Below are 22,954 nucleotides of genomic sequence, written 5' to 3'. Positions count from 1 at the left end.
CAGAAGATTTTCAGTGATTTTCCCCCGCCTTGTGAATAGCAATTGTGGTGTTAGCTCTGTGGTTCTCATCCTATCTGTCATCTCTTTCTTTCTCCCAAGAGCCCACAAAAGCATTTCTTAACAACTCCCATCAATTAACCATGGAAACAGATCAAGCTGATAAGACTAGCTGCCCCATTTATCTTATCCATTCTTAAAATGGCGGCTTCTTACTAGAAATCAAGGTTGGGCTTGGTCCAGGGGACAAAGACAGACAAGGAAGTGGAGGTGGAGGGGTCAGTAGCTAGGGTCAGGGTAGGCAGAGGTTATGGCTGTGGAGTTAGATGACTTGGGTTCAAATCTCCCCTTTGACATTTTCTACCTTTATGCACTTGGACAAACCACTTAACCTCCTTGGGTCTCAGTTTCTTCATTTGTAAAATGGGGGAGTTGGAATAGATGGCTTCCAAGGTTTTTTCCAGATCTAGAGATATGATCATAAAAGAGCCTTTATAATAATAGATTGCATTTATATAACACTTTAAAGTTTCTAGCTCACTGATCCTCACAAAAACCTTGTGCTATTATTACCCCCATTTTATAGATGAGGAAACTCAGGGTGAAAGTGGCCAAATTGGTTTACTCAGATTTATGGAGCTAAAATGTCTGATGCAGGATCTGAACTCAGGTCTTCTTGATTCCATGCCCAGTGTTTGATATACTGTAGCCCTTAGATGAATTAGACCTGGAAGAGGTTTTAGACACATCTAGTCCAGGGGCTTCCTTGTCTGTTTTGTGTCATTTTCTCCTCTTTGGCAGGTTGGTGGAACCCAACTCCTTCTGAGAAGGAGTCTTTAAATTTCTCCTTGCCTTTAAAAGCATCACAAAAGACATCAATTATATTGACATAGTTATCAAACTATGTCAAGCTCAGTTGTTTCAGTTGTGTCTGACTCTTCATGGACCCATCTGGAGTTTTCTTGGTAGAGGTACTGAAGTGGTTTACCATTCCTTCTCTAGCTCATTTTACAGATGAGGAAACTGAGGCAAATAGGGTTAAGTGACTTGCCCAGGGTCATATAACTAGTAAATGTTTAAGCCTGTATTTGAAATCAGGTCTTATGGACTCCAGTACTGTTGCTCTATCCACTGTGCCACCTAGCTTCCCCCTCCCCCAAATATGGCTAAGAACTCCAATATCTTTGCCAAGAAAACACCAAATGGGGTCACGAAGAATTGAATGTGACTCAAAAACTGACCCTAGGTTAAGAAGCCCTGAACTGGTGCCAGTCACCTAGTCTACAGCTGAGGAAAGAGAGTCCTAAAGAGGGGTAGTGATTTGCCCAAGGTCAGAGCTGCAGCTACAGATGAAAGCCTTCTACCATTAGGTCCCCCCATAAAGTGCTGGGAGGCTGGGCTTCTCCTCCTGACTTACCATTTGAAAGGCAGGTTCATTGCCATGTATAAAGCAGGCACACCCCTAATCCTTCTTCTTGTGGCCTACAATTACTTCCCTAAAAAAAAATTTGCTTACTGTGGACTTGCTTTCCCACAAAGGAACAAGCATTTGTATCTCACATGACAACAGACATTAGTGGCGGTCTTGCAGCACAGATGAGAGTCCTTGACTTCATTGAAAAGGAGAAGGATGCTCTTAGTTTAAAGAGACTTTCCACCCCTTTTAAGCCTCAGGTGCCTCCTCCTAGCTTCCCAATTAAATTGTTCTTGATGCAAAGGGTTGCTTTTCTACTGAATTACTAACCAGAGTCAAAGTGTGGGTTGGGGCATTAGCCTCAGAGCTGTAACTATCATAGGGTGAACAAGACTTTGTTCCAGGAGACAGACATTTGGGGGGACATGTTTTCTCCATGGAAAGGGGCAGTCTCTTGGGGGCGGGGCTAGCACTGTCGTCCTTTGGGGTACTGCACCATAGCCAGGGTCCCACCACTGAGATCTCCTCTTCTGGGGTTTGTTTTCTCCTCTAACCTTTACAGGAGTGGGGACTGTGTTGTCCCCTCTTGGCATGACTGTACTTGCGTCTTCTTTCTCTGCCACTGCAGCTATGCATTCTGTCAATTGACTGTTTTTGACCCAGTTAGAGAGAGGTCCAGTTAGGGCTCCGTGTCTCTACGGATGGGCACCTATGTCTGGGTGAGGAAGCAAAAAACACAAGATCGTTGTCATCTCTGCTCACACCAGAGCCACTTACCATTTTTGCTTTCAAAATTGCCCAATGACAAAGTATTTATTTCTTATTAAAGAGGGAAAAAATGTGAAGTAATAAAAAAAGTCCTAACCACAGTAAAGGGGAAAATGGGTGTTTTGATTAATCAGCACGTTGCTCAACTCTTTCTTTATATTTGGGTTAGGGAAACAGAGTCATAGCATTTTGGAGGCAGAAGTACCCTTTGTTGTTCTTAAGCTACTTTTTAGTCATGAGCAACTCTTCAGGACCCTCCTTGGGTTTTTCCTGGCAAAGATACCAGAGTTGTTTGCAATTTCCTTCTCTGGATCATTTGAGAGAGGAAACTGAGGCAAACAGGGTTAAGTGACTTGACCAGGATCACACAGCTACTAAGTGTCTGAGGACAGATTTGAACTCAGGTCTTCCTGACTCCAGGCCTTTTCCACTGTCACATCTAGGAGCCCTAGAAGTGCTCTTAGGGAGCACCTATTTCAATTTCCTTATTTTGTGGATAAGGAAACTGAGGCCTGGGAGGCACTGAAGTAGGTTGGAACTCATAACCTTCCCATTCTCTGGATCTCGGTCACCTGCCTGATGACTCATGGGTAGTAGATGGGTCAATTAACTTCTCCTGGCAGCTGTTTCCTCATCTATAAAATGGGAAGGAGAGGAGGCCCCTCTAAGGTCCCTCCCACATCCCTCCAGGTCCAGATTCCAGGATCCTCCCTGAGTCTGAATGACAAAGACCCATGAGCAGTACTCCGTTGAGCCAGGATGCAAGCCCAGTCTCATGACTTCAATCCCCTATGCCACCTATATGAGTATCTAGAACACAGGGACTCCATTTCCCCTCCTTCCAAGCCAGAATGGAAAGGGAACAAAGGTTTATCAAGCACCAACCATGCAGTGCTAAGAACTTGACAAATCTTCTCTCCTTTGATCTTCATGGCAACCCTTTGAGATAGGGGCTATTATTATCCCCATTTTATAGTTGAGGAAACTGAGGCAGGTGGTGGTTAAGTGACTTGCCCAGGGTCATATAACTATTAAGTGCACAAGATTTGAACTGAGGTCTCTCTATTCTTTCTATCTGCTCTGTGGCTCGTTTCTTACAATCAATTAGCCTTGGTGAATGCTTTCTTATCAGTCCTCTGAAGCAAGATCATTTTGGGGTCATCTCTTGGTAATTAAAAGGTCATTTAATCAGTGCTGAGCCAGAACATTAACTTACATAATTTAATATCATATTAATTGACACTGACAACTGAATATATGCCTCTATAAAAGTATCCTGAAAGATTCATTATCCATCAGCCTACCTTGGGATGAATGGTACATTTCGTTCATGGAGAAATGAATGTAAATACAGAAGGGAGTCTGTTCCTTCCAGGTTTTAAGATCTGTCAAGAGCATGGTTCTCTAAGTACAATCCCATGATTGTGGACCAGTGAGCTAACAAGAATAGCTAACATTTATAGAATTCTTTAATGTTTGCTAAGTACTTCACATATATTGCCTTCATTGGTTCTCACATTAGCTCTTGTGAGGCAAAGCCTATTATCATTCCCATTTTACAGATGGGTAAACTGAGGCAGACAGAGGTTAAGTGACTTGCCTAGAGTTACCCAGTTAGTAAGGGTCTGAGGCCAGATTAGAACTCATGTCTTCCTGACTCCAAGTCCAGTGTTCCATTCATTCTGTTAAAAAGGGAGAGGATCAGGGGCAGCTAGGTGGAGCAGTGGATAGAGCACTGGCCCTGGATTCAGGAGTACCTGAGTTCAAATCCAGCCTCAGACACTTAACACTTACTAGCTGTGTGACCCTGGGCAAGTCACTTAACCCCAACTGCCTCACTAAAAAAAAAGGGAGAGGATGACAGAGGTAGGTAGATGGGGATTTAGAGATCCCAAGACTCATGCTTTCAGACCTAGAAAGTTGAAGTGGTTTGTCCAAAGTCATATGGTGATTTCATGGCAGGGCCAGGACTAGAATGCAGGTCTTCAAATTCCCCACCATGGACACTCTGCCCTGGGTATTCTTTTCCTACTATCTGCCAGGCACATAGTATTTATCGTTTGGTTGATTTCCCCTCACCCTTGGCCACTACTGACATATGAGACTGAGGGAGAGGAAGGTAGCCCAAAGGATCTTTTACCTTGGGATGAAAAAGCTCAAGAGTCACTAAACTATAAAAAAGGCTTTGTCATAGAGAAAAGCAGGGAGACTGAGTGCTGGAAATCACTATTCCCCATGAACAACAATGGTGGTTGTTATTCAGTTGCATCTGAGTCTTTGTGACCCCATTTGGGGTTTTCTTGGCAAAGATACTGGAGTGGTTTTCTATTTCCTTCTCCAGCTCATTTTACAGATGAAGAAACTGAGGCAACCAGGGTTAAGTGACTTGCCCAGGGTCATACAGCTAGTGTCTGAAGCAGTATTTGAACTCAGGAAGGTGAGTCTTCCTGAGTCCAAGCCCAGTGATCTATCCACTGAAACACCCAGCTGCCCAGGTCAACAAAGGTATGCCAGTTCAACTCAGCATTTATGAAGTGCCTACTGTCTGTGCTAGCCCATGGTTAGACTTTGGGTTCAAGTCAGTGGCCAAACGTTTGAAAATATAGAATTTCATAGTTGGAGGGTACCTCGGCATTTGTCTAGTCCATCCCTTCCCTACCTTCCTCCAACATTTGTGACTAGTGGTCATCTAACTGATACTTGAAGACCTTCAATGGGAGGAACCTCACTCCCCACTCTCCAGCCCTTTCCACTTTTTCACTGCTCTCTGAGTTAGGAAGTTATGTTGACATAAGGCCAACATTTGCCTCTTTGAAATTTCTGCTCTTTGTTCTCTCTCTGAGTGACCCTGAGTAAAATGTTATGTTTCCCAAAGGACTTATGTACATCTAATCATTCACATGCATGCAATACATGAGTTTTATATTCCTAATGAAACTATACTGTTTGACTTTCACATGTCAAATGGGATCAGGGATAGGGGAAGGAGTTCAGTTGTCACTTTTCATATAAAAACATCTTGGTCAAGGTAAAAGGTCTGGCAAACTAACATTTTGCTTTTGGAACTGATTTGTCAACAAAAGGTGAGAGGTATTATTTTCCCACCTGAGGCTCCAAGAAGCTGGAGCATGCACAGCAGCCATACCCTGGCAAAACCATCTTGGCAGATGGGCCTCGCACCCACTGGTGAGTTAGGGGGATGTCTACCCCAAGCATATGAAGACTTCTGTCAGAATGGGAAGATGAGGACAACTTGCTCCAATGTCCTTGAAGGCAGCTGAAGTGGGAGCTGTGTGTGCTTATAGCATGGTCAGCACGTTGAAGGCCACCCACTGCTTAGCAGCTCATTGCCAGTCATCTCTTGCCACTGGATTCCAATGACTCGGAGAGTGAAGCTGATGATTGTGTGCAGCTCTGCCTCCCTTAAATCCAGTTCATGTGCAAGACATCATTCTATGATGTCATTAGTCCTCTTCGAAAACAAAGGATCAACAATAATCAATTGGAGGGTATGTGTCTAACATCCACTGAACGTTAGTAACTTAGTAGATCATGCCTCTGTTGACGGTGCTGTTTCTCAGGGGGAATGTTTATCTGATGGCTGTTGTCCTCATTAGAGATTACTTAAGCTTTGTGTTTTGGGATGGAGTCTATGATTTCATCAGTCTTAGTGCTAGGGGCACTGACTGGCCAAGGGTCACACAGACAGGATGTATAGATTACAACTTTCCAAAAGTAGAATGGGCCCAGGAATAGTTGGTCCCCACCCCTTGGTGGTGTTCGAGCAGAAACTGGACGACTACTCTTTGGATAAGTTTTAATGCTATGTGGCCTGGTGGAGAGATCACTGGACTTGGAGTCAAGAAGACCTGAGTTTAAATCTAGTCTCAGATACTAGCAAGCAATGAGATCATGAGCAACTCACTTAATCTGTTTACCTCAATTTCTTTATATGTAAAATGGGGATTATTATAGCACTTACATTCCAAGGTTGTTGTAAGGAAATTAAATAATGTTTTTAAAGTACTTTGTAGGGGCAGCTAGGTGGCGCAGTGGATAGAGCACTGGCCCTGGATTCAGGAGTACCTGAGTTCAAATCCGGCCTCAGACACTTAACACTTACTAGCTGTATGACCTTGGGCAAGTCACTTAACACCAGTTGCCTCACTAAAAAAAAATCAAAAACAAAACAAAACAAAAAAGTACTTTAAAAAAAAAAGTACTTTGTAATCTTTAAAGTTCTACATAAATTCTAGGTTATTATTATGGAGATTCTTTTGGGGGAATTGGTTGGGAATGATAACCAGTGAGGTTGCTTCCAACTCTGCAATTCTATCCTTCTGGACAAAGAAATAGTTCTTCTTTGAGCTCAGAGCAACTTACAAGGCTTGTGATGTCTTACAATACAAGCTCATTGCAAGTTGCTCATGGAACCACATGCAATGAAACCTCTCTGTAGTAAAAACCAGCGGCTGTATGATTTCTCCCTTGGAAAGCAAAGGGGAAGGAACAGCGCCACATCTACCGCTGAACAAAAAGACATATCCTATGAAACAAATTTTCAATTTTTATTTTACATATTTATACATAAAACGTTCCAGGGCAACTCTCTGAATCCAGCTGAATGTTAATAGCACATCTAAAAATGAAGGTCAGGTAGTCAACATTCACAAAATGTTGAAAACTGATTAAAATATCCAGATGACAGAAAGCTACAACTTCACGACGAGGCAGGCAGGTATGGTTTGAACTTGAATAGCACCGGCTTTGACAGCTTCTTCTTTAGAGTGAACTACAGTGAGGAGTAAAAGTAGGCAATGAGAAAGGACGGGTCCAACTGAAAGTCTCTAAACAAATAAAAAAGAAAGTTCAACTACCCTCTGTTCCCAACCATGGTTCGTAACAGCATGGCAACTGCACATTTTCTTCTCATAACTGTATTTTCTTAAAATGCCGGCTATTTAGTGGCACGAGTTAAAATGAAAATAAATTAAGAAGCAAAGGCCAATCACTGGACATGAAGCTTCGGACATCATCAATGACTAACACTGATTTTTTTTTTTTTTGTTTCTTGGTGCACCCCTCCGAGGGCGTATCAGCATTTTACAACCACAGAAGCACAATAGTTTTCAAGCTTGGTCTCCTGGTGTGGGCTGCCGGCTTCATTTGGCTGGCATTTTCTCGGCCAAGTGCTTTTGCTGGCTTTCGGCATGTCTGTAAAATTAATGACAAGATTCGTTACTTTAACTCTGAGAGGAAGAGTCTCTGCTGCCCTCTGATTTTCCAGACACGGCACCAGTTGAACAAAGGGTCAGATCAGCTCATGAAGAAATACATTCCCTAGAGTTGCTGAACTTCAGTCTATGTAAATCAATTCAATTTTTGGAATGTTTCCATTTCATACAATTAAATGTACTTGAATAAGCAGCTAATTCAACTGTGGGGTCCTAGTCACTAATTAGGGTGTCTGTAATGGCTTCTTTACCTTTCTTTGTGCCCTGGCCAACCTTTGGCAGTCAGCCTGAAGAAACCAATGGGCCCCTTCTCAGAATCATGTTTTTAAATACATACATTTCACAGGATTACTAAGGTCACCAATTATATTGAAATATAGTTTTTGATTTTTTTTATGGGGCAATGAAGGTTAAATGACTTTCCCAGGGTGACACAGCTAGTAAGTGTTAAGTGTTTGAGGCCACATTTGAACTCAGGTCTTCCTGAATCCAGGGCTGGTGCTTTATCAACTGTGCCACCTAGTTGCTCTCTGTTAAAATATTTTTAAAAACCCAAGTTCATATATCCCAGGTTAAGAACCCTTGGTCTATAACCTAAGAGATTGGTCATTGGGAAGTGTCAATAATATTAAAAACAACAAGAAAAAAAATTGACTTTGTTGGGAGGTGCTGGGAAGAACAAGGAGAAACAAAATCCAATTGCAAATAAATTAAATAAACTGAAAGAATCAAATGGTCTAAGGCACATGATAGGAATTTGAGGTCAGTATGTTATCCTTCCTTTTACCAAGATTAATAACAGCAATAATAATTAACATTTGTGTATTACTTTAAAGTTTGAACCTCTTGGCTGTGTGGCTTTGTGGATAGAGAGCTGGCCTTGGAGCCAGGGAGACTTGGGTTCAAGACCTGCCTCTGATGCATCCTGGCTGTGTGACCCTGGACAAGTCATTGACCTTTTCAGGGCCTTACAAATTACAATGCAGATTCCAGGGTCAAGTGACTGAATTTTGGCCTCCTTAACTCCAATCAAATTATCAAAGTCATTCCTGAATATTGTTTCCAATCACCTTCATTTTTATGTAAAACCCCAACCCCCTCCCACCCCCAGTCCCCTAATTTCAGGGCTCTGTAGGGCTCAAAGGGTCATGGATGGTCTTGTCATGCACACAAGCAAGATGACCAGGAGGCCCTGCTCTGGAGTGTGTCCATCCCAGGAAGCCTCTCACATGAGCAGGGAGCCTGAGGCTGCCCAGTGTGACAGCAGGCTGAACAGCGGGCACAGGAAGGCAGAATGGCCAAGTGCAAGGTTTGCCTCATGCTAACGAGCACTAATTAAACATGTTGTTTGGAAAAAATGTGCTCAAGGATAGCAAAACACAATGGGTCCACCCAGATGGTTTTTGGAAATGGCCAGGCTGGCCCGAGAAGGGAAATGCAAGCTCTCCTCCGTCCTGGGCAGGGGAGACACAGCCTATTTCCCAGCTTTTGAATGGTTGGGGAGGGATTTCACAGATGCTGCTGAATTGGTGTGAAGCTCAGATAGAAAAACTTTAAGGAGATTGTCATCTCTGGAGAAATACTCTTTAGAGAAGATGGCCCGGCACAAAGTCTCCCTCCCCTGTGCAGAGCTCATGGCTCTGGGGGCAATCACAGATCAGGACAACAGAAGCCAGAAGCCAGGCAGAGAAGTGGGCAAAGACTTCAGTCATCATATGCCAAGAAAAGACATCTGGAAGGAAGGAATGATCCCTTCATCCCATCCATTCCAATGTCGCCTGTGTGTGCACACAGAGCCTGCCCTAGTGGGCCTGACTCCTGAAAGTCTGGCACTAGAAACGGTAAGATGCCCAATGAGCTACCATTTCTGAGACTTCGGTGCCAGGAAGTCAAGATAATAACCCTATAGCAAGTGTCTACTACGTGCCAGGCAATGTGCCAAGCCAACAGTGACTTAGCCAATTCAATTCAATTTAATTCAATTCAACAAACATATAGGACCATAGATTTAGACCCAAAGGGGATATTAGAGGTAGAGTCCAACCTCCTCATTTTTATGGGCCTAGAGATGGTGACTTACCCAAGGTCATACATCTAGTAAGCATCAGAGCCAGGAATCAAAGGAAGACCCCTTATTCCAGATACAGTGTTCTTTGACCTCAACACCAAAGGTACTAATGTACCCTTGTTAGTGTGTATGTGTGTGTGTGTGTGTGTGTGTGTGTGTGTGAGTGAATTTTTGAGGGTGTTGGGAATAGGGCAATAGTCACCACTTAAAATATGTTGTTCTTTTCATGAAAAGCTCAATTGCTGAATCCTTGACTATTTTCTCAGGCTTCACCCTCCTCACCAGCAGCTGTGATACCACTGATCGGCCCTGCACACTTTCTCCTTCCTTGGTTTCTGTGACACTGCTCTCTCCTGCCTCTCCTCTGACCAGCCTGACCACTGCTGTTCAGCCAGCTTTGCTAGGCCACCCTCCACTCTCCTGCGTCCTAACCACCAATGCACGGATGTCTCTGGAGGCTCTTTCCTGGACTCTCTCCTCTGTTCTCTTCACACTTTCCTTCACGGTGATCTCAGTAGCATCCAAAGGCTTGGATGATTCTCTGCAAACAGATCATCTCCAAAGCTATGTGCCCAGAACTAACGTGAGCCCTGCATTCGAGTCCACCTCCCCAGCTGCCTGCTGGACACCTCCACATCCGTGGCATCAAACTTCTTGCATCCCCAAAAGAACTCCCCATCTTTCCCTTAGGACTTGTCTTTCCTTTGGGCTTTCCTGTTTGCTGAGGGCACCCCTCATCCTCAGTGACTGAAGTTCAGAGAGTAATCCTTGACCCCTCCCTCCCCACCATCTCTCACATGGGCTGGGAGGAAGGTAGTATATACAGTGGGGAAAACACTGGTCTTGGAACCAGAGTGCATGGGTTCAAATGCCAGCTCTGACTCTTATTCTCTGTGTGATGTTGGGCAAATCATCTAACTTGTCTGAGTCTCAGTTTCTTCATCTGTAAAATGAAGAGGTTGAATTAGATGATTTTTAAAATCCCTTAAAATTACGTATCTGTGATCTGTCCCCATGCTCTATTTTGAATGTCTATTGGGACCTCATCTGGATTATTGTAATCATCTCTTGGTGGGTCTCCCTACCCCCAGTTTCTCCCCTTTCCAATCTATCTTCCATACAGCTGTCCAATTTTCTTAAGCCACAGATCTGATGAGGTCATTCCCTTCCCCTGGAACTGCTGGTGGCTCCCTATTGCTTCTAGGATAAACTACAGACGGTTTTGCACTTACAGTGCTCCACAGTATGGCTCCAATCCACTTTTCTTGTTTATTTTACATTATACCCCTTCATGCCCTTTGGATTCCAGCCACACTGGACCACTAGTGGTTTCATGGACTCAACATGAACTTAAAAAGGCAGGGTGGTCCAGTGGGGAGGGTTGGCTCTGAAGTCAGAGGATTAGGGGCTCCTCTATTTACCGTGTGTGACTGTGGATGAACCTCTCTGCACTTCATTTTCCTCAGGTACACAATGAGGGATTTGGATAAGATCACTTTTGTTCTCTTCAGCTGTAAATCAATGATCTCACATCATCTCCCACCTCTGTATGTTTGCAAAGGCCATTCCCTCCCCTTGGTTCGTTCTTAACTCTACCTTTCAGGATCCTCTTTTCCTTCAGGTCTCACCTCAGGAGTTACCTCCTCTGTGAAACCTTCCCGGATCCCTTCTTCCTCCTCAAATATTCCCACAGTGCCTTGACTTGGTCTCTCCTTGCCAACCCTTCTCCCTGCAATTGCCACATTGTATCATACTTGGCACCATGTATGTCACAACCCTCCTAATGGAATGTCCTTGGGAGAGTGAATTGTTTCTTTATCTTTCTATCCCTAGTGCCTTGTAAATTTATAATGACATATTTATTACATTATATATTAAAGTTGAATAATAATTAATGATAATTTAAATATATTCAAATATAGCATTATATGATACAGAATTATAATATAGTAGATTGCAATATAGTATAAGAATAATATAATTATACTATATTGCAATATAGTATAGTAATGATAGTTATACTATATTAAAATATGGTATAATAATGATATAGTCATAATATATTAAAATGTAGCATAGTGTTATATACTGTTATAATAAGCAATACATAATAAAATATATTAACATAATTAATCAATATAGTATAGCAATCAATACATTAGTATTATACAAATATAATAATATAATTAATAGGTTTGCAGAATGTAATTGATAAATCAGAGGCATATATTTAGCTTAACAGGACACCTCTGTCCCAGTGCCATTATAACAAATATCTTTAGCCTGTGGTTTCTCCAGCACTTTCTGTTGAGAAGTGAGCATGAAATATTTTGCAACTATGAATAGCTGGGAAAAGAATATTGCTCATCTCCCAATCTACTTTTTGAAATTAGAAAATAGTATTGCTCTTCCGAGTCATAGAGAAGTGGTCTTTATTTTCACCGACAGAATTCATCAGCAGTTGAGAGAGTCCATGTGTATCTGTGCACGTGTATCTTTTAGAAGGCAGCAGCCTCTGTGATGGTTAAGTTGACATCACTATCTTTGTTTTGGGGGAAAGTCACTCACAGTGGGGATGGTAAGGGTGTTGTGGGTCTATATCTAGAAACAGCTGTATTGTTGAAAAGTATTATTCATAATTATATAATATGTAATAACATAATGATGAACAATAAATAGAATGTATTTTATAGTACATATAATTGCTATGTAATTATTAATAATACTTAGTAGTAATAATAAGGTTTACAAAGAACTTCATAAATATTATCTCATTTGCTCCAACAACTCTGGAAGATAGGTGATATTATTATTATCTCCATTTTACGGTTGAGGAAACTGAGGCAGACAGTAGTCAGGGGACTTATTCAGGGGGATGTAGCTGGTAAGTCACTGAGTCTAGATTTGAACTTATGTCTTTCTGACTATAGGCCCAGTGCTCTATCCAGCATGCCACCCAGCTGCTTCAAGGTCAGATGGCTATTAAGTATCTGATACTAGATTGGAACTCAGGTCTTCCTAACTCCAGGTCCAGGACTCTATTCCATTTTGGGGGGTGGGGGGTGGAGTGGGGCAATGAGGGTTAAGTGACTTGCCCAAGGTCACATAGCTAGTAAGTGTCAAGTGTCTGAGGTTGGATTTGAACTCAGGTCCTCCTGAATCCAGGGCCGGTGCTTTATCCACTGCATCACTTAGTTGCCCCCTCAATTATAAATTTTTAAAAAAGAAATAATGATCCTGAGGTTCTGGGTCTATACGGCACCAATGAATTGTTTCCTTCTCAGCATTTGTGTCGTTTCCTTCTGCTCTTAGATTTTGAGCAGGGCTCAGGTCCTGCCTCTTTCAGAAGGTTCCTCCTACTTAAAAATGCATGTTCTATCTCCCTGCCCTGTCCCGCCCCAGAAGATTGTAAATTCCTTGAGGACAGGTAATCTTATTTTTGTCTCTCTAACCCTAGCACCTAGCACATTGCCTGGCCCATAGTGGGTGATAAGGAAATGTTCTGCCAATAAAATTAAATCAGTAAACAGGAATCTTTGCAGTTCTTAGTTATAGATTTGTGCCATAAATGGAAGCTCACTATCCATTTGACTGTGCCATTCTTTGCACTCGTATCCCCTGGCACACTGTTGGCACTTTATAAATACCTGACTGATTGAAAGGAATGATTCTATTTTATTGTGAGGCAGGGAGGTGGTACAGTGGACAAAACGCTGGACGTGGAGTCTGAGAGATTTGAGTAAAAATCCATCCTCAGTTACTTACTAGCTGTGTGATTATTTAACTTTTTCCTGCCTCAGTCTCCTCATCTGTAAAGTGGGGGAAATAATAACACCCACCATATGAATGTAATGGAATACTATTGTGCTGTAAGAAACGATGAGCAGGAGGAGTTCAGAGAAACCTGGAGGGTCTTGCGTGGGCTGATGATGAGTGAGATGAGCAGAACCAGGAGAACATTGTGCACAGTATCATCAGCATTATGTGTTGATCAACTGTGATAGACTAGATTCTTCTCACCAATCCAATGGTACAAGAAAGTTCCAAAGGACTCATGATGGAAAAGGCTCTCTAAATCCAGGAAAAAAAAAGGGAACTGTGGAATATGGACGCTGATTGGACCATATTATTTCTTTTGTTTTTGGTGCTGTTGTTTTTCTTTTTTAAGGTTTTTCCTTCTTGCTCTGATTCTTCTTGTATAACATGACTAATGCAGAAATATGTTTAATGTTATATATCAGATTACTTGCTGTCTAGGGGAGGGGGGCAGGGAGGGGAGGGAGGGAGAAAAAATTTGAAATTGGAAATCTTATCTAAACAAAGGATGAAAACTTAAACAAATAAATTAATTAATTAATAAAAAATAATAATAACACCTACCTCCAAGGGCTGTTATGAGGATCAAATGAGAGCATGTTTAAAGTACTTTGCAAATCTCAAAATGTTAAAAATAAGTGTTGTTGTTGTTGTTGTTGTTGTTGTTGTTGTTGTTATTATTGTTATATCCTGGGATTAAGCACTCTGGCAAAGTCAAGAAAAGGGAACTAGGAAAAACTCTTCTCTACTTTACTATTAAAGCTAAGGTCATGAGAAGTGTGAAGCATACAAAAGGAAGGACTTTTCAGTTTATCCTAGTGAAAATCAGGACAAAGGTATATCACCAGTCTTTGGCTATCCACATTATACAGGGTGGGGTCACAAAGGATTCTGATATTTAATAACTCCTTTATTTTGTTTTTAATTTATAATACCATAACATCATATACAGTATATATAGGAAATGAATTTACATTATGTGTAAAAAAATCAAATCTCATAAATGGCAAAAAATAAAGAAAAAATATTCAAAAAGTTATTAAAACATAATGACTTCTGGCCCACCCTGTATTTACATAGCTTTCTCTAATCCTTCAGTTAACTTAAGGATCTGGGTACCTGTAGGTATGGGGACTGATTCTGCAACCTGTCCTGGGGAATTGCTGTGGCCCAAACCTTCAACACCCTGCAGATGTCCAAATAACAAGTCCATCTCATCTGCCTTAGGCTGGTCCTTGAATGCCAAGCCTACAGTCCCCTGCCAGGATGATCCCTGAAGCCTTTTTAGTAGGCAGAACCATGAGTGCAGTCTTTAAGAATCCAGAATCCTCTCCATAGCACCCGAGGCCAGGGAATAGGAGGTTACTCGAGTTGTCATTATTAGCAAAAATTAATTTAACAAGTTTAACAGTCAAAGAAGAGATACGAGGGTCAGCACCCTAAGCATTATCTTCTCCTCTCTTCCCTGAGAGAATTCTAGGTCACATAAATTACTTAGATAAGTGCTCCTGACAAATGTTATATTTATCCTCTCACATGGACTATGCAAAAGTCTCCTGATTGAACCCTTGACTTCCAATCTCTCTCCTTCCTAATCCAGCCACCATATGTATAATCCTCAGAAAGCCACTTAGTCTGATCATCTCTCTCCCTGCTCACCCATTGCCCATCGCCTTTAGGACAAGCGCACACTTCTTGGGTACGGCATTTAAAGTCCTTCACAATCTGGCTCCTGCCTATCTTTCCAAACTTACTGTCCACTTCACACAACATTTTCCCCGACAAATGGAACTACCTATTTCCTGCCTCAGCATCTTTGCCCAAGCTGTGCCCAGTGCCAGGCATGCCCTCTCTTTGACTTTGCTGCTTTCCTTCAAAGCTCAGACCAGTTCCCTCAATAGCCCCTCCACCTCATCCCCCTTGCTGTTGGTGCTCTCATTCTCCCTGAATTAACACATCTAGACATGTGTGTTTGTGTCATTTCCCCCCCCCCCCACCCCAATGCTTTATTTGTGTCACTGGTTCTTACAACAGTGCCTGGTACAGTGGTAGGCTCGTTGGATCAGGCTGGAGCTATAGATCAAAGCTCAAAGGGACCTCAGAAGCCATGATGTCTAACTCCTTCATTTGACAGGTGAGAAAACTGAGACAGAAGCATGAAGTGACTTGCCCAGGGTCACATAGCTAGTAAGGATCTGAGGCAGGATTTGAACTCAGATCTTTCTGACTTCAAACCTAGGGCTCTATCCACTGCTCCATGTAGACACCTCATCCCAGTCCTTCATTTTATAGATACCTGCCCAAGGTCACATGTCCAGTAAGGGCATAATAAGAAATAGAAGCCAGGTTTTCTGTCTCTGAGTTTGGAGCTCTTTCCAGTACCCCTTGCTGCCCACTATTTCCACTTGCCTGAACCCTTGTCAGCAGAAATAGCCCTTGGCTAAGGATCTAGGGGGCCTGAACTTTTAGTCTTTGTTCTACTATCTAATCCCCTTGTTTCCTCATCCATAAAGTGAGGGGCGGGAGTCAGATGGCAGCTGTTTGTTTGGTGGCAGATTGTAAGTCTACAGTGGTCATCGGAGAAGTTCTGCCAGTCGTGGGCTCCTTGCGATGCCTCCTCTTCTAGGTCCCTGGGGAAGGACACTTAGCATGCACTGCCCAAATAGTCTTTTGGGGCATTTCATTCTCATATGTTCCCTGCATTAGTCATTTGTCTTGTGGGTGAACTGGAGAACTGTGCCATCTGACCAACTTTGACCTAGTTTGTGTCTGAGGGAGGAAGGGATTGGCTACCCCTTGGCAGGGAGGCTGGTGGAGCTCAGGCCAAATGAGAAACTCTAGTTTGTTATTTGCCACAAAGGGAGAGCAATCTGTCAGCAGGCACTGGGCATGGGGGAAGCCAGAGCCAGGAAGGGCTCTTTCCAAGGCTACCTCCCACGAATGGGGAAGGAGGAGGCGGAGAGTGGCCTCCATGGTCTTCCTTCCCCATTGTCTACAGCTCTATTTGGAGGCCCCACTGGGGAGTCTGTCTTTAGATATCACAGTAGGGCTGCCTAAAAGGTTGTGATTCAGAGAAAATGGACAGAGCTTCTGTGGTGGCTAAGAAAGCAATGCATTTAGCAGGACAGGGAGCTGAAAATGGTGGTCATGGATTGGATGGGATGATTTTTATGGGGCCTTTTTTAAAAATCTGCCAATTCTGTAGAGAATTAGCCAACACTGTCATATACCACACACACACACACACACACACACACACACACACACCTGAGCAGGGTGCCACAGTGGCTAGAGTGTTGGATTTGGAGTCAGGAAGACCTGGGTTCAAATCTGGCCTCAGACATTTACTAGCTGTGTGACCCTGGGTGAGTCACTTAACTCTGTTTGTCCCTGTTTCCCCATCTGTAAAATGGTGATGATAGGGGGCAGCTAGGTGGTGCAGTGGATAAAGCACTGGCCCTGGATTCAGGAGGACCTGAGTTCAAATCCAGCCTCAGACATTTATGCTCACGTAGCTATGTGACCCTGGGCAAGTCACTTAACTCTCATTGCCCTGCCAAAAACAAAACAATGAAAAAATGGTGATGATAATAGCACTTATTTTTCAGGGTTATTTTAAGGGTCAATGTGAAAATATTCTTAAAGTGCTTAGCACTGTGCCTGGCACATTCTCAGTGCTTTACAAACAATTGCTGCTTCTGCCGCTGCTACTACTACTACTATTACTACTACTACAACAAGAGCACTACTGCTGCTGCTGTTACTACTACACTACTATTATACTACTGCTACTGCAGCTGCTACTACTACTACTACTACTACAAGAGCACTACTACTACACTGCTGCTATTACTACTACTACTACAAGAGCACTACTACTACACTGCTGCTGCTACTACTACTACTACAAGAGCACTACTACTACACTGCTGCTGCTGCTACTACTACTACTACTACTACTACTACTACTACTATTAGAGAAGGAATTCTGAGATTCCCTAATTTAATCCAGTCCATCCAAGAAACTGATTAATCACTGATTAACCAAGTACCACCTCTGTACCAGATATCATTTTAGGTTCTCAGGACACAAGACAAACAACAAAATCGTGCCTGCCCTCAAGGAACTTACTGTCTCCTGGGGTCGGTGCTGGTGGTACAGCAAGTCCATAGAATACATGCTAGAAATCACAACACTCACCTAGTCAAATCTTCTATGTCGACCAGCATGGCGTCTTGCTCCGTGTGCAATTCATCTCGGATGAGAAGCAGCTGCACCAACTCTTCATTCAAGCCTGAGACCAATGCAAAGACAGACTAACATCAAGATGTGAAAAGCTATGTAAGCCCGGAGGCCCTGACTGTGTCAGAAGAAGAGAATGGCTGGCCATCATTTATCAAAGCCAGAGGTTTCTGCAGGCTTCACTGCTCTCTGTCCTCGAGCCACCGACTTTCGCTTTCAGCATGGTTTTCACTTCACGAATTTGCGTGTCATCCTTGCGCAGGGAGCCATGCTAACCTCTGTATCGTTCCAATTTTAGTGTATGTGCTGCCAAAGCGAGCACCAGCATGGTTTTCAAAGTAGCTGTAATGATCTGGCTGGCCAGGCTTCTGGGGCCTTTCTGGGGCCATCACATTGTAAGACAGTTTTATTGATGTATCTTGTTTTGACACAACAGTTCCTTTCTAATACCCCACTCCCTTAACACAGCCAGATAAACCGATGAACAACAGTTAGACAAATATCTGATGTAGTAACTGGGAATGGCGGAGGTCATAATATCCCAAAGTGATAGCTGACCAGGTCTCCAAACGAGAGTCAGCAAACTTTTTTTTTCTTTTTTTTTTTTTCCAGGGCTTAAGTGACTTGCCCAGGGTCACACAGCTAGTAAGTGTCAAGTGTCTGAGGCCGGATTTGAACTCAGGTACCCCTGAATCCAGGGCTGGTGCTTTATCCACTGTGCCACCTAGCTGCCCCCATCAGCAAACATTTTAAAATAAAATTTTGTTGAATTTTAAAATGAAAAGCCATACTTAGGTTGTGGGATGGAGAAAAACAGGCAGTTGAAGGTACAAAAACAGGCAGGGGGCTGGATGTGGTCCCTGAATCGTGTTTTGCTAACCCCTCCCATAAAAGCAAGCAAGAATGCTTTTATATCAGTCATATGGAACTAACATGGATCATTGCAACAGACTTGACTTCAGTTAGTTTTTAGTATGTTTCTTCATTTATATAATTTTAGTCAATTCAATTGTGTAAATGAGGCTGTCTTCCTTCGGGAAATGCTGCCCATACTGACCTCAGACTCTTGGAACCCTGGCTCCCTTCAAGGTTAAGCCCAGAGACTTTCCTGATTTTCCCAAGTGCTAAGTGATCCCCAAACCACTTTTAACTTCTTATATTTACTTATCTGTGTAGCCGTAGAACATAAACTCTACAGTTTACCCAGGAGAAAGTAAGCTTTGTGAGGTTGAGCAGTTTCATTTTTGTCTTTTCTCTCCCCAGAGTTAAGCTCATTACATGAATACCAACTAAGTGCTTAGTAAATGCTTCTGGGACTATATTGAATTATTCCTGATATAGTCAAAAATTAGATTTGAAATGTATCAAAGTGGGTTCAAGCATGGCAAGAATATTAACGATTTACATATTCTGTCTGCTCTGTACACAGGAGGCATTTAATAAATATTGTCTTGGGTTGTGTTGTCTGGTCTGATATATTATGGACTGGTATAGACTGATACGGTTTGATCTGATCTGGTCTTGTCTGTTTTGTTGGGTTCTGTTCTAGTCTAGTCTTGTCTGATGTGATCTGGTCTAGTCTTAACTGGTCTGGACTAATCTGGTCTGTTCTGTTCTAGTCTGGTCTGGTCTGATCTGCTCTAATCTGATCTGATGTGGTCTGTTATAATGTTTGGTCTAATCTGGTTTCCTCTGATCTGGTCTGATCTGCTCTGGACTGGTCTGGCATTTTTATTTTCACAATACATGGCCATTTCCCCCAACCAGAAAACTGCATGCTAAGTAACAATGTTGAAAAAAAAAAAGGAGTCAGGAGATTTAAAAAAATTACAGTGCCACTAGGGTGGGAAGAGAAATTTCTGTTAAGCAAAACAGGTGGAATTTGGTTTCAAAAAGAGCTAAGACAGCATTATGGGTTTCAAGCAACCTGGTGTTCAGAGCATCATTGTTGCTCTTGGGGAATCTTGTTAACTCTTATTCACAGTATCTGGAAAGAGACCAAGCTGTAAGAAGAAAGGTGTTGGGCCTTCTCCCTCTGAAGCCATCTGGCCAAAAGGCCTTGGTCTTGGCATCTGTGTTTATTCTTTTTGGTTCTAGGTGAAGGGAGTGAATACACCTTGTGAGTTCAAAGGGTTCAAGAGGGTGCTTGACCATCCCAGAACTCCAGGATCCAGGTTCCAGACCCAGTAAAGCATTGATGTTCTGAGAAGCAAAGAGGGACCTCAGCTTGGTGGGACTAATGCTACCCAGCAACTGAGCTAAATTATGAGCTTACTTCTCATGAGAGACCAAGGTGGTACAGGGGAGAGTATGACCCTGACATGCTCACGGGGCATATTTGTGTGTTTGTTCTTGCTGTCTTTTAAGTAAATATTCCTCTTGTTATAGCTATCTGATGTTTTAGTTCAATGGACCTCAGTGTTGGCCATTGGCCCCCTAATAATGAAGGGAACATGGCTGGTGGAGGCTTGAGCTAATCATAGTAGAAAAAGAGACACCCCCAAAACCCTCAGGGTCCCTTAGAATCCTGAGGGTCAGTTGGGGCATCCTGGTTCTGAGAGAGGAAAACAATGACTCATTACATAAGGAGGCCTAGTCTGGGATAAAATTGGGCATTTCTCATTTACAGGGACCCCGCAAGAGATGATTTACCCAGGACTTTCATTTTTGGATACTCTAGTTTTGGGGATCTTAGAACAATTAGCAATCTCTCTCTCTCTCTCTTTCCATCCATCCATCCATCCATCCCTCTCCATGTGTGTGTGTATATATATATATATATATATATATATATATAAATGGCTATAATTGTACAGTTGGTTTTTCTAGTGTGTGTACCTTCTCTAGTCAATTTGCTTTGAGGTGATTTTGCAAAACTTCACATTTCTTGATTTGTTGAATGTTTAAGCATCATTACTCGTTGTGTTGACTGAGTCTAATATAAGAAATATGGAAGTTGCATCACTAGAACGAGCATATCAAGTTGGGAGAGAGAGAAGCAGAATGTAACTTAGAAAAGGACTTTCACGATGATAGTCTTACGCTGCTAAATCATGTCCCATGGTCTTCTATCAAGACCCACTGCTCATAATCCTTAAAATCACCCTGGGGAAAGGTGCCCATAGCCAGCTTCCCAGCAAGAATGATTTTATAAAGAAATAAGAAGTACCAGATTAGTGGTGCCATCTGAAACTGGAGATACAACAGGAAGGACTTAATTAGCCTCTGGGGAGAAGGTATGCCAGAAAGAAAAACAACAGCAAAGACCTGGGATAAAAGCTACATCTATGGGAATAACTCCAACCCTTATGAAGTCAGTCACATGTGCTTATTTGGCCAGTGTTGCCGGAAAGGGTGGGTAAGTGGCATGTTTTTCTCTTTCCATAATGAGAATTCTCCCAGGGAACCTTGGGGTTTTGCCTCAGTAGAATTAGGCTTGTAGGTTTAACTTCCACCTGCGGTGCTCAGTATGGTAGGGGGCCCAAAGAACATAGGGACCCCTGGAGTCCCCACTCTAACTATGTGCCACCATCTAAAAAGTAGTACAGGGGGCAGCAGTGGATAAAGTACTGGCCCTGGATTCTGGAGGACCTGCGTTCAAATCTGACCTCAGACACTTGACACTTACTAGCTGTGTGACCCTGGGCAAGACACTTAACCCTCAATGCCCTGCCCCCCCCCCAAAAAGTAGTACATATTTCTGCCTCTTAGAATCCCAGACATCCTCAAAATTAAGACTCAGACCAGATGCTGCTATCTTGAGGAGGCCTTTCTGGGGTTCCCCAGGTGCCTTCTCCTCCCAGGTTCCCACCCACTCTGTATACATCTTGCATGTACCTATTTATTTACATTTTGTCTCTCCCATTGGGAGGTATGTTCTTTGAGGGCAGAGACTGTTTTGGGCTTTCTTTGTATCCTTATAGTTTGGCATAGACAGGCTGACCTGGCTAAAGCATCAAGGCCCCCGGAAGGAAAGAATAGGGACATCACATGCCAAGGGAGGAGAATGATGCCCCCAGACCATCTGTATTTGTTGTTTCCCTATATTAGACAGCCTCCCGGAGGGCAGGGACTGTCTTGTTTTTCTGCTTGTATCTTCCACATTTAGAATAGTGTTTTGCATATAACTTTTTCATTCATTCATTCATTCATTCATTCACTCATTCATTCATGGTTTAGCATTCTGTGTCTAGCACAAACCAGGAACATAATAAATACTAGTAGACTGGCTTCCTGCTGCTAAAATTATAAATCGCATCAGCATTAATTCAAGATCCAATGTGGGGGCAGCTAGGTGGCACAGTGGATAAAGCACCAGCCCTGGATTCAGGAGGACCTGAGTTCAAATCCAGCCTCAGACACTTACTAGCTATGTGACCCTGGGCAAGTCACTTAACCCTCATTGCCCTACAACAAAACAAAACAAAACAAAAAACCAAAAAAAAGACCCAATGTGAGCTACCCCAAAGAAGAAGGGGCTGCCACTGGAGGTAATGGGTTCCCCCTCTTTGGAGGCCTTTAGGAAAAGACTGGATGGCCACTTGTTGGCTTTGTCATAGTTGGGATTCTTGGCCAGGCATGGGTTTGGAATAGATTGGACTCTGCGATCCCTCTGGAGAGCCTATGAATTAGAACTTCAAGTTGATCCTTCAAAAACTACCGGATAGCAAATTTGTGTTCTCAAGAACAGCAACGAAATGAACAATAAAATGATGAAATGCACTTTCAAGCTCTTCTGTGACTAGCATTCGTAAACATTTATTTTCTATGAAAAGGAACTGTGGACTTTTTTTTAATTTAAGGAAAGATCATCCCCAGGTAGAGAATGAGCAGCTTTACTTACATAAATTTTATAGAACCAAATTCTTTGTGTCCTGAGCTCCAAATAGTTTATTGATGTAAAGAGGTAGGAAGCAGATTTCATCACCCTTCCTCTGAAGTTGTGCTTGACAAGAACACTCCCCTAGCGTTGCCTTGATGAGAGTTCTTAAGTATTTTAACAATTTTTAAAAACAATATCCCAGATTTTGTATGAGCTTTTGTTCTGGTTTTCTCACTTAACTCTCCATGATTTCCTACAAGTCTTCCCAGGGTTCTCTGAATTGGTCCCTTTTCTTATAGCACAAAAACATTCCATTATGTTCATATGCTAGAATTTGGTTAGCCATTCCCCAACTGATGGACACTTAGTTTCCTGTTCTTTACCATATGAAAAAGTGTTTCTATATTTTCGTACCGATGGGGATTCTCTTTCTTTCTTTGAACTCTTTGGGATATAAACGTAGTAGTATTGCTGGGTCAAAGAAGATGCGCAAGTTAGCAACTTTTTGGAACTAATTCCAAATTGCTTTTCAGAATAATTGTACTAAGGCAAAGCTTTCTCTCTTAATCCCTTGTTTGGTCAAGAACTCTTT

At 42.5% G+C, this 22,954-nt stretch overlaps 1 protein-coding gene and 1 non-coding gene across 7 annotated transcripts in view; both read right to left on the bottom strand.

Annotated features, from left to right (window-relative positions):
• Window positions 1-6,726: 6,726 nt before the first annotated feature.
• LOC122749242 (schwannomin-interacting protein 1) overlaps window positions 6,727-22,954 on the bottom strand; it is an 830,285-nt gene continuing 814,057 nt past the window's right edge. For all 6 annotated transcript variants that reach the window (XM_043995506.1, XM_043995507.1, XM_043995509.1 and 3 more), the window contains 2 exons: window positions 17,499-17,592; window positions 6,727-7,393 (listed from right to left, as the gene is read on the bottom strand). In XM_043995506.1, coding sequence (XP_043851441.1) covers window positions 7,342-7,393; window positions 17,499-17,592 — 146 coding nt within the window. In that variant the 3' untranslated portion in view covers window positions 6,727-7,341. The remainder of the gene's footprint in view (window positions 7,394-17,498; window positions 17,593-22,954) is intronic.
• Window positions 17,758-17,862, bottom strand: LOC122752254. The gene has a single exon (XR_006356036.1). It is a non-coding gene; the product is annotated as a U6 spliceosomal RNA (small nuclear RNA).

Source organism: Dromiciops gliroides, chromosome 3, assembly GCF_019393635.1.
Source record: "Dromiciops gliroides isolate mDroGli1 chromosome 3, mDroGli1.pri, whole genome shotgun sequence".
NCBI classification, from domain to species: domain Eukaryota; kingdom Metazoa; phylum Chordata; class Mammalia; order Microbiotheria; family Microbiotheriidae; genus Dromiciops; species Dromiciops gliroides.
Note: the sequence above shows the minus strand (reverse complement) of the source record. Positions and strands in the feature narration are given on the sequence as shown.